General features: G+C 35.3%; 1 protein-coding gene across 4 annotated transcripts in view; it reads right to left on the reverse strand.

The window, feature by feature from the left end:
- The window catches only part of Il6st (interleukin 6 cytokine family signal transducer), a 56,728-nt gene that overhangs the window by 21,840 nt on the left and 22,026 nt on the right, over positions 1-12,862 (reverse strand). For all 4 annotated transcript variants that reach the window (XM_087189399.1, XM_087189402.1, XM_087189400.1 and 1 more), the window contains 6 exons: positions 11,744-12,049; positions 10,636-10,756; positions 6,768-6,934; positions 5,941-6,095; positions 5,099-5,258; positions 549-628 (listed from right to left, as the gene is read on the reverse strand). In XM_087189399.1, coding sequence (XP_087045525.1) covers positions 549-628; positions 5,099-5,258; positions 5,941-6,095; positions 6,768-6,934; positions 10,636-10,756; positions 11,744-12,049 — 989 coding nt within the window. The remainder of the gene's footprint in view (positions 1-548; positions 629-5,098; positions 5,259-5,940; positions 6,096-6,767; positions 6,935-10,635; positions 10,757-11,743; positions 12,050-12,862) is intronic.

A 12,862-nucleotide genomic window follows, 5' to 3' on the forward strand; every position in this document is an offset into this window, starting at 1 on the left:
CACTTACTTTGCACTCAGTACTAAAGTAATGCGGTATTCACTGAAGGAAGAGTAAAAGTATGACCTCAACTGAAGGAAGGCAAGGAGCACCACTGTTATCTTTTCATTCTGCACAGAATTCTGCACTGAGGCTATGTTCGCCTGTACTGTTTGTTTATGCTTGAGTATTTTTCTCCCTACTTTTCTTTGTATGATCAACTCATGTACAAGTATCAATTTATTAGCACACATTTTGATTACCCCAAACCTTTATCAATTATTTTCTATGAAATACCTTGGTAAATTCAATGAAGTACAGAACAGAGCTCTTCTTTGTACAGAATTTATGTTCTCACAGAAATGTGCTGAAGTCCTATGAGGGGTTATCTGCAGATTATGAACCTGACCTCTTTCTAGTCTAAAGCTTTGTGTTTCTATTTATTAAATATAGTTATCAAGTGCTTTCTTGATTTAAGATGAATAAAAATTGAAGTGCTAAAAAAACCTGTACTGATAATACCATTAAAATGTATTTATATAAAAGAATATAAATGTGATTTTTTATTTACCTTCCATATGAGCTGTACAGATCTAGAGCCTTGAGTATGGGATGTTATCTTATACCAGAAACTTGGTGCTTTGGATGGTCCTAAAGAAAACACAAACTTTTTAAAAAAAGTAATCTAAACAATACAATAAATCCTATAAATTATTCTTTTTTTCTTTTTTTGGTACTGGGGATCAAACTTAGGACCCTGGGCCGAGGCAGGCACTGTGCCACTGAGCTAAATCTCCGGCTCCTCTTTTTTTCTTAACATTCCTGCCCTTCAATTTATATGGTTTCTTTAATTCTTTATGGCAGCATTTTCCCATCCCAAGAAAATATGCCTGGGTCTTCTTTTAGTCAGGATCATAGCTTGATCATGTAAGTAAACAAGACAGTTTTATTTTATTAGTATTTGTTTTGGAGATAGGGTCTCCCTTGTGTACTTCAGGCTGGCTTTGAATTCACTATTTAGCACAGGCTGGCCTCAAACTCGATCCTCTTGCCTCAGCCTTCTGAGTGCTGGGATTACAGACATGTGCCACCATGCCCAGCCAGTTTTATTTTATTTTTTTCAGACAGGGTCTTACTATGTTGCCTAGCCTGGCCCCAAACTCCTGAGCTCAAGCAATCCTCCCACCTCAGCCTCACATATGGCCTGTATTATAATGCAACTGTAACTTCAAAATTATAAACATACAAATGTATTCTAAGTAATAACTAAAAAGGCAGCACTTAATTCTTTTTTTTTTTTTTTTTTGGTACTGGGGATCAAACTCAGGTCCTTGAGCTTGCGCAGTACGCAGCGAAACCACTGAGCTAAATCCCTGGCCCCAACTTAATTCTTAATAATCTTGCGTTCTTCATTCTGTTTAGATGCAGCACTGTATTCATGTACATAACTATTTTATTAGTCTCTGTGCTGGCAGCCTCTTTCCCAGCCTTCCTGATCTGCTTGACCTGTTCTGTTTTGTCATTTATAATTGCCTCTTCATGACTAACACATTACTGCTTAGACTTTATTCAAATCCTCTCTTATTCTACTGACTACAATATCTTGCAATTATATTTATAATAATTTTGATAAATCAGTTGACACTATTGATTTTTTTTTAGAGACAAGACAGGGAAAGTGGTATGGCTCAGTGGTTGAAGCCCTGGGTTTGACCCTTAGCATCACAAATAAAATAAATAAAATTTTAAAAGACAGGAACGCTTTTTAATGTAAAGTGTTTACCAATGATAAAATAAAAATGAAATAAAAATCAGCTGATACTAATTATTGCTAAATATCAACTTGAAAAATCATACATAAATACATGCCTAAAGCCCTTATGTGTGCGATATACATAATGTAAAAAATTAAATAAATATAGCCATGTCATATGTCTATTACTTTATGTTGGGATAATTCAAAGTGATGTAATGTAAATGTCAAATACCAGTACAGTAGTTGCCCTTTATCTTTGGAGGGAAGTGTTCTAAGACCCCCATGGATGCCTGGGACTCTGGAGAGTATTGAATCCTACACATACTATGTTTTTTCTATACATTCTCATAATAAAGTTTTAATTTAGAAGTATGCACATTAAGAGATAAACAAGAATAATAAAACAATTGTATCACTATACCATAATAAAAATTTATTTTAAAACTTTTCAATTATTTCTGGAACTTTCCATTTCATAGTTTTGGACCACGTGCAACAAATCACAAAGCAAAACTGCAGATAAAGAGGGACCACTTGGTTACACTTTAAAAATTCCTGTACTGTCAAGTAATTTTTCAAAACTTTTCTAAGTATAATTGCAAACACAGAATTGAAGAGAATATGACAGGATCTGAATAAAATCTAAGCAGTGATGTTCTGGCAATGATAAGCAAAAATAGAAGAAAGGTAGATCAGGAAGGATGCTAGTAAAGGAGATTCAAATAAATGTATACATGAGTACAGTGCAGCACTCAAATGAAATAAAGAACATGAAATTATGAAGACAATTTCATGGGCCAGATATATTTCCTTAACAAAAAGAGAACGTACAGGTTTCATTTTCTAACTTTAAGACATACTTTGTCTAGTAGTTCATAACATTTTTGGCTTTGAAGATCTCTTTGCTTTGACTAAGAGTATATTCCCTTACACCTGAAAAATGGAAACGCTAATCATAATAATTTGCCTATATTAGAGTGTTTCAAGAACTTTGCTACATGGGCCCAGGTATCTCTAAAGGCCTTAAGAAATTCAGTTTAAGAATTCTTGGTCAAGCCAAAGTAACCTAACTAAAGATACCCAAATCAGAACTAGCAAGACTGCTTGCATTCCCGGCATGCATGCATGCGTGCATGCATACATGCATTCATTCATTCATTCGTCTCTCTCTATGCATGTGCATGCATGTGTTATTAGGGATTGAACCTGGACCTTCTCACTGCAGGTCTTCCGTTTTTAAAACAATAACAAAGATAGCTTCTAATCTAATTAAAATGTTATAAGACATCAACATAAAGTTATCACCAGTTTTTTTACAGGACAATATTCAGAAATTTCTGGGTTTCTGTATGAGGTAGTATAAGCTTTACTCTTGAGTCAGTCATCCAATAGCACATTGGTAACCTTCTATTAGTTCTTTCCAGCTTCTTTCCAGCTGTTCATGTTGCATGCTTATTTCTGTTTAGTTCACTTGGAGATATTTTCTCATCTTAGCAAGATCTCTCTACTTTTTCTTTTTAATTTTTGTTTGGTCTACATTGTGAGGAACTTGTATATGTACATAACACATCTCAATTCTCCCCCTCAACCCATCTTTTAAATTTTTTTCTGCCAGCATCAGATTCATTTACTTGTTTTACAAGTTCCTATCAAGTTAATTATCATAAATACAAATTAACAGCCAGACTAACAGGCCAAAAAGACATAAAACGCATATGACAATTATACTAAATCAAGGTACACTTTTAGATATATTGTCATTCTGGATTACAATAACTTCTTTCTCTCTTTTTTTACTGTTGTCTTTTATTTTTTACTTTATTTATATGCTGGGCTTCTCATATATTTCTTGGTATTTACAAGAGAGAGGAAAATTCTTAGAGGAGAAGGATACTTTTCTTCCTTTGGCATTCTCAATTCAAATAATGACCTAAACCTCTAGCAGAACTGAAGTGAAGGGACACAGGTGGCAGGTGAGGCTTTTAAGCTGTAGCTACTGCCATTGAGAATTAAAAGGTAGGACCATGAATAGAAAAAGGTTCAAAAATAAATATTTGCAGGTCACAAGAAGTACATAACACATTAATAATGTTATGAAAGTAGAAGGGAGACTATGAGACAAAATTAGAGGGATCGGGGAAAAGAGGGATGGATATGATCAAAATATGTATATCTAAAAATGCCACAATAAACCTGTTTATAAAATTAATATAAACTAATAATTATAGAAAAAAATGAAATTTGAAAACAAAAAGATATTTTAGTAATGTTCACTGCTTTGTGGAGGGAATCGTACTTTAGACTATCTACCATTTTGTGTCTTCTGTAGTCTTTACTATATATGTTATATTATCTATGGGGGAAAAAGAAAATCAACCAACTAACCCAAATCCAAGATCACTCCTTTATCAGTGACTTATCAAGTACTGCTAGAAAAAAAGTGAATAAAACTTATAACACAAATATTTTTTTTTTGGTACTGGGGATCAAACTCAGGTCCTTGTGCTTGCGCAGCAGGCGGCAAAACCACTGAGCTAAATCCCCGGCCCAACACAAATATCTTTTTGAGAGTGAGGACTTAAGGTATATTTTGTTAACTAGTATGACTTTTAATTATTCAAGTTATGAGTCCCTGGACCACTCTCCTTGAATAAAATGTTCTAGAGTTATCAAAAGTTAATTCCATTTTGTGATCCCAACCAAGATATCCCTCCATGATAATTTAATTAGAAAGCAAATTTATTTATACCATCAATAATGCATTTGATTATCAAAGCAACAATGAGGTCTATACATTAAAACCAGATAGGGCCAGGGATTTAGCTCAGTGGTTCTACTGCCTGCCTGCTCTGCAAGTGCAAGGACCTGAGTTCAATCCCCAGTACCAAAAGAAAAAACAAAAAAACCACCCAAACCATTACAAACTGTGCTGCTATGAACATGGGTGCACATATATCACTGTGGTATGATTCTTTTAACTCTTTTGGGAAGATACCCAGCAGGGGAATAGCTGGGTCAAATGGGACCTCTAGTCCTAGTTCTTTGAGGTATCTCCATGGTAGGGGTGATGGGAAGGGAAGGGGAAAGGAAAGAAAGGAAAGGAAAAATTATGAGAAAAGAAAAAAAAAATGGAAATGAAGTCTATGTAAATAGGGAAGGGTGGAGGGGGTGAAGGGCGCACAGGTAATGGGGAATAAGAACCAAGATACACCACGTACAGGTACAAGCACCCAATGACAAATGTAAACATACTGTATACCTAAAATGTACCAATAAAAGAACTTAAGGGTAAGAAAAAAAAAAACCAGACACATTCACAGCCAGAGCTCCACTAGCTTTCTATCTCTGTAGACTTATTTACTTACTCGCTTCATATGTGATCCCACTTGCGTCTTCACTCCAGTCACTCCAGAAGCCCTTTCCATCCTCCTTCATACAGCGAATCCTAAACACATATTCTGTAAAAGGTTTAAGGTCCTGGACAGTGAATGAAGTTCGGGTTGTTGCTGTATCTTCAGAAGGAATCTGATAATAAAGCAAATGTGCAAGAACAATGAAAAAATTCCAGTTAAAATAAGAATTTCTAAATTGTATAATTTTAGAAACCAATTTAATGAAACAAGACTAATAAAGTAATCTCTAGAGAGATAAATTCAAGTCAAAGAGCAGTCAAAATCAGTAAAGTCACTAGGTTTGCATTAATTCAAGGAAGGCTTAGTCAAATGACTATGGGCAAGAGTGGGGGGGACTCCTCAGTGCAGTTAGTGCTCTGGGGCCTGAAGCTCTTACCATCCTGAGCTCCAAGAGGAAGAGACAAGATGTCAGAACTTTAAAGAAGAGAGTCAGATAGAGAGGGCTGCCATAATAGCCAGAAACACAGGATAGCTTTTACTTTTCTTGATGGGGCTGTCCACATCTACATTCTGTCCTCCACACTACTCTTTCTAATGTCACACTGACTCATATGGATTTCATTTGTGGGTTCCATTACATCTAACTTCCCATGAGTTAATGGGAGGAGGGGCCCCAGAAGGAGAAAGGAGTGATGGACGAAAAGTAAGATCAGCATGTTTATTTCCCTGCTTCCTTTCTGGAGCATGCTCTCTCATCCTGAGTTTCTCTAGTTTCATATAAATTTAAGACCTTCAGAAAATGACTGTGAAGGATCAATAAGGACTTTTTGAATAAACAGTAACTTTTAATTTACCTGGCTCCAAGCTGAAGCATCTTTGGTCTTATAATGAATGTCATATTTCAGTCTTATAACATTCATAATCCTTGGATTGATCCATGTTAATTTTAAGATACTGGATAGCTCCTCTGAGTTACTCACTGATAAATTATGAGGTGGATTGGGCTTCACTGAAGAATGAAATAAATACTAATGTTGATCATCTTTTACAACTTTATTTTATTTTTTCCCATTAAGTTTAATGGTACATTTTAGATATACAATATAGTTACATTCATCATTGGGATCTTGTACCTTTACATGACGTACCTTGGTTCTTATTTCTTCCTCATTCCCCTGCCCTCCCTTCACCCCCTCCACCCTTCTTTTACAACTTTATAAACAAAGTCAAATATATAGTCTTTATTTTTATTTTACAATACTCTATTCATTTATTCTTACCAAATTAACTGATTTCTTTGGAAATGAAATGAAAAGGTTTCTAAAGAAACTTGCTTTTCCTTGTCATTTTAGTATATTCGTTATATTTTTTTTCTGGTTCAGATAGTAAAAGACAAAGATAAATCAAATTTTTAAAAAGAATAAAAATGGAACAAGCATACTATAACTGCAGTGGTATAAAATGTCTAAGAATTGGACATATACCAGAATGTAACATTCAAAGTGAAAATAGCTGAAAGTATCGTTATAGCTATTTTTCTTTTTCCAAGTTTTATTTAATACTGTTGATTAAATGACTGCAAAAATTACTAAGCTAATTAAATTTTTTCTATATTAATTAAAATCTGAAAAACAATTTATAAACCACTGTAATAAACTCTTAAATTCAGGAGTACAGATACCTTTATCTATAGGATCAAAGTTGATATGATTGGAGGTAACCTTCCCAAGGGCATTCTGCGCTTCTACCCAGACTTCCACATTGACAAAATACACGGGAGAAAAGGCAACAGTGCATGAGGTGGGGGTGTCAGGTTTTGCTTTACAATCAGGAAACTTCTCTGTTGCCCTAAATACAAAAAAGGAAGAAGTCATTAAAACTAGATTTGAAAAAGTTACTTGAAAAGAATTTGATGAGACTCAGGCTGCTGCAGCAAAGTTTGCAATAAATTAATCACTAAAAATAAACATTTCTTAAAATTAATCTTTCTTGGGCCAGGGACTTAGTTCAGTGGTTCCGCCACTTTTCTCGAAAGCGCAAGGACCTGAGTTCGATCCCCAGTACCAAAATAAAAATAAAAATTTCTTTAAAATTGAGTTTGCGCTATATCTTAAAATTATTTTCAAAATTTTAATTTAAAAATACTGTACTTTAGAATTTCATGCTCTACCCCGCTCATCTATTTCCTTGTCATCCTACTACAGTAGTCCCCACCTTATTCAGAGAAATGTTCCAAGATTCCCAGTGAATGCCTGATACCTCAGTTAGTATCAAACTCTCTATGGTTTTTCCTATACATACGTATCTATGATAAAATTTAATGTATAAGTTAGGTACAGTATGAGATTAACAATAATAAAAACAACAATCCTAACAATATGCTGTAATAAAAAGTTATGCGAATGTGGTCTCTCTCAAAATATCTTCTTGTACTGTACTCACCTTTTTCCTTGTGAGGATGTGCAATGATACAATGTCTATGTAAGGAGATGAAGTGAGGTGAATGACACAGGCACAGTGAGACATCGTTCTGATGCTATGAACCTTCCAAAGATTAAATCAGAAGGAGGAGCATCTGTTTCATCATAGATCATCAAGCCATGAGAATGTCTGGAGCAGATGAGACTCATGGGTGGGGATCTTTGATTGTTGACTTTTTTCTTGGAAGAACATTGTAATAAGAAGTTGTTGTCTCTGTTTTGCTCACCAAAGTGTTGCTAAAGAGGTTGTTAATTCTTTGGTGATCACAGAGGTGAACATAAAGGAATATATTCCATCTGAGGTGTATGTTCATAAATTTGTTAATGTCTGTGCAATTCAAAACACTAGAAAATTTCTACAAAGTCTACATTGCTGGTTCTGTTTCAGTCTCTTCTTCTTTACCTTCTTTCTCTATATATGACTCAACAAGTTCTTCCAATTACTCATTTGTTAATATTTCTCAACACCCTTCAGTATGTTGTTCTACTTCATCAAGCATGTTGGCAAATCTCTCACATTATCCTGCAGTATGAATGATTTTCCAACTTCCCTGGGAAACCTTTAACAGCACTCATAGCTTTACTCCATAAATTCTTCCAGCAGGTATTTACAGTTTCTAGTTTTAATTCTCCCACTGCAGTTTTGATGAACATTATTGCATTACCAATGGTGAATAATTTCCAACAGTGCTTTACGTGCAATTTAAAGTCTGGATCAATTGCTAATTAGATGTAATCAAATACCAGGTGGGCATATGTGGGACTTGACAAACCAAATGATTCTCTGGTCTAGGGTTAAACAATAAAATTATATTTGGAGGCAAAAATACCAACTTCTCAGTTTCATTTTCTTTTTTTTTTTCGTACTGGAGATTGAACTCAGGACCTTGTGCTTGTGAGGCAGGTGCGGTGCCACTGAGCTAAATTCCTGGCTGTTTCATTTTCATAGCAAACATTCAAAAAGGGCAGATGTACTGTTTATTATTAATAGGACTTTAAATTCCAACCCTTCCTCTTCCAAGGACCTTTTTTTTTTTTTTTTTACTTCTGGGACAAAGAATTGCGGGAAGCACTCCACAAACAATATGACTGTCACCCACATTTTCTGATTATGCTGCCAGAGGGCAGGTAATTTTTGTTTTTGATGAGAACATAGAGGTTTATCACTCATATACTACACTAGGCTTTATGATATGCCCTGAAGAGTGGTCACACAGTACAGAGTTAAAGTCCTGTCCTTCTATGTTTAATGCCCTGGTGCCTACTTTGTACCTTAATGAATGTAGGTTCTAATGGGCATCTTCTTCCAGAAGGTAACCCTTCTCCTTGGTCAACTTCAACTTTGCTGGAAATGTGGCAGCAGCTTCCTCATAGGCAGATGCAGTCACATCTAATCCTGAATCTGCACAAGCATCCCTTACTTGTAGTAAATGACTTGGTGTCACTTGCCGAAGTTTTCTTATGGAGCAACATGTTGCCATCAAACAGAATATGCTTTTTGTTCATGTCATCCATTCACAAATTTAATGCCTTTTCCATATTAACTAAGCTTTCATTATGCATTGTGGCTGTAACTTTTGTGGTTTGAGGTGTGAAAGCAAAACTAGCACAAATTTAACAATTTTACAGATAAAAAATTTGTTCTTTACTATGGATTGTAGCAGCCCCAAGCATATTTTTTCTTTCCTTCTTAGAGAACTTTTATCTTTTCATTTAAAGGAAACACAACACAACTTCTTTTTGGCATATCTACATTGCCAGCATCACTACTCTCATGCTGTGGGGGCATTATTAAGTACAATAAATGTCACTTAACACAAACACTATGATATCACCAAAGTCAATCTGATAACTACAACAGCAACCAAGTGAGTGTCAGGCAGGCAGCACATAGAGCACAGATATGCCAGACAGAGGGGTGAGTCAAACGCTGGGCAGAATGGAGGGGAGCAGTCTGAGACTGCATTAAGCTACTCAGAACTGTATTTAATTTAAAACTTAGAAATTGTTTATTTCCGGAATTCTCCATTTGATAACTGAACCCATGGATAAGGGGAAACTACTATACTGTTTTTCTCTTTTCCTGAAATAGACTTCTTAATGTCCCAGCAATGTACTTTAAAACCCTTCGTGTGTAAGGTTAGCTTCCTGACAAGGAGCGTAGGGTTGAAGCTTAACCTTATGTATGAATGCAATATGCTTTCGCTGAGCACAATATGCTAGAAGATGAGAGTGGATCAAGACAGAAAGTTTCCTCAAACTCCTAGCTGAACTCAGGCAACTTCTCTCAAAAGTAAATATGACTTATATAAAATATTTTTGAGAAAAAATATCACACCCAAACTGAATAACGTTTAAAAGTCATGTTAAAAACTGAATTCCAGCAGAGCAAAAAAAGAGAGACTCAGGCCTAAGTTAGAATTTAAGATTTATATGAAATCAAACTGGACCTGCTGGTGCACGCCTGTAATCCCAGCACTGGGGAGGCTGAGGTAGGAGGATTACTGCAAGTTTGAGGCTAGCCAAGGCTATATAGTGAGTTCAAGGCCAGTTTGAACTACATAGTGAGACCCTGTCTCAAACAAAACAAAACAAAACAAACAAAACAGAGAGAGACTTACAAGAAATATAAATCTGCAATGTATAGAGTTTCTCGGATCTCAATTCAAACTGGGGAAATTAATACAGTACTAACTAAAAATCTGGTTTTAAAGTATTTAAATTATTTAGCTTTAACAATGATATGGGTTATGATTTTTTAAGGCCCTTATCTTTTAGAGATAGGTACTGAAATATTTATGAATGGAGTATGTATGAGATTTTCTTCAAGATAACATGGGGTGAAGTACATACAAAGAAGATTGGTCATGAGCTGATTGTTGAAGGTGAATGATAAGGTTTTATTATAGAACTTTTTCTACTTTCACATACATATTTGAGATATCCCAAAATAAAATTTTAAAACGTTTAAAAATTTACGTTCAATATTATTGTTTGGCAAAGTAAAAGTTCTGGCAAAAGTGTCTAACTTAATAGATGTGACATAGAAGAAATTTAAAAATAACTTACCACTCAGATTTCAAAGTGAAGTTTGTTTCCAAGTGTGTTTCCCTTCCAGGATCCCACTGACACATCATTTTCTTCCCCTCATTCACAATGCAACTTAAATTTTTAGGTTTTTCTGGAGGAACTAAAATGAAATAATTAGCTATTTTCAAAAACCTTTATATTCACAAATATTATCCAATTTATATATGACCTAAAACACCTAAATTAAATAGAAAAAAAAAACCCAAAACAAAACTATATCCAATAAAAGACTTGTGACTAAAAAGTTGATTTCTATTCAAACTCCTAAACTGCTTTTCAGGCTGTAATATATATTTTCTATCGTAATTGTTATTGCTAGTTTGTTTCACATTAACTTGCTACATAAAAGTCAACTTTCATTTATAACTAGATGAAAATATCAACAATTTCTCCATTAGGTATATTTTAAAAACCTATATTAGAAGAAGCAATTAAACAGATTAAAAAATGATTCATTTATATGCTACTTTCCCAAACTATTTTTTTGAGGCAGGGTCTCACTGTGCAGTTCAGGTTGGCTCTGAACTCACTATGTAGCCCAGGCTGGCCCTGAACTTGAGGCGATCCTCCTGCCTCAGCCTCTTGAGTGTTGGGATTACAGGTCCAAACTCTTCTGGAAGAAAAGCAAATGCTGAAATCATAAAGTTTGGGTGATGCACAAATTTAAAAACCCACATTAGGACTATAGTTTATATTCTTTACTATGACCTTTCAGAAGGACTTTAATACTGATTCATCTTCTCCAGGTAGCTACTTAGTGTGTGCATCTTCTTAGCAATTAAGAGGTACTAGATATATTCAGAGATTTCAAATCAATATATTTGGGGGGCTCACGTCAAAATACTTTTCAGGAAAACTGACAAATGCTTGACTTTCAGGAAAGAGATAAAAACTGTGTTAATCTTCAGGATTTCTGTACATTAATAATGCAAATGTAGGTCCTACCTCTAAGCTTACGTTTTAAAAAATATGTCTAAAAGTCACTGAGCCCAGTGATTACTGCCTTTCACGCAGGCTAGCAGACACGCTTAGAAATGTACTTCAACAGTCATGACAAACCCTGATATAAGATAAAAACAAAACTTACAGCCTACTCGCATTTTGACTCCATAGACATTCATCTCAATCTGTCCGAATGCAAGAATGTTGCATATAAGTTGAACATTTGATAAACTTTTATTTGTAAAGGTGACACTGGATGTTGTTGTGTTTATGACGGTATACTGCTCCTCAGGAATAAGAACACGGTTTGCTTTCCAGATAATGTGAGAAGCATTTACTTCATAAATACTCATACATTTTTCCTTTAACACACAGAATGCAGTGAAATTAGAACCACTTCGGATAACTGGAGATTCAGGGCTGATAACACCGCACGTATCCACAAGTTCACCTACAAAGGAACATTTTTGAAAATATAAAAACAGACTGAGGTAGGTATGTACTATAACCCACTGGTAGACTGTTGGCCTAGCACATGGTGAGTCCCTGAGTTTGAACCCTAGGACCCCCCCTCCCAACAAAAGGACTGAATTTTTCTAGTACTATCAATTATTATTATTATTACTATTATTATTATTTTGGAGATAGGATCTTACGATATAGTTTGGGCTAGTCTCGAACTTATTATGTAGCCCAAGCTGGCCTCAAATTGATCCTGCCTCAGTCTCTTGAATGCTGGGATTACAGGAGTGTGCCACCACATCCAGTTTCTTTTGTGTTTCTTGCCTGGTTTTGGTATGAAGGTAATGTTGGCCCCACTCCATAGGTATTTTAAAGTAAATATTTCTAAAACTATATGCATTACAGTCTCTTTCAAATATACTACTTCTTATTCTTATTTCTCTACCTCTGCTAAAAGCACCACTCCCAATCTAGGTATCCAGACCAGATACCTTGTAGTCACCTCCAGTCTCTAGTTAGGGTCCTCTAACCTCGAAGTTAACAATAATGCTGCACTAGCTAGAGCCCCATACATCGCATTTCCACAATTAAACCATACACGTTTCTGACTTCTTCCTCTACCATTCCTACTCCTCCTCATCCCCTCTAAAGTTGAAACTGGGAGTGGCACAAGATGAACAGTATGTCCCCCACTAGCTGTAAACTCAGTACATTCTGGTGCCTCAGTAGACTCAACAATTTTTTCACTACATCTTGCAGAAGTATCATCCATTTTAGGTTCTATATTCTTAGCATGTTTATC

This window comes from Heterocephalus glaber, unplaced genomic scaffold, assembly GCF_053883595.1.
Source record: "Heterocephalus glaber isolate CG9 unplaced genomic scaffold, H.glaber_assembly_v1.0 deba00001538, whole genome shotgun sequence".
In the NCBI taxonomy this organism is placed as follows: domain Eukaryota; kingdom Metazoa; phylum Chordata; class Mammalia; order Rodentia; family Bathyergidae; genus Heterocephalus; species Heterocephalus glaber.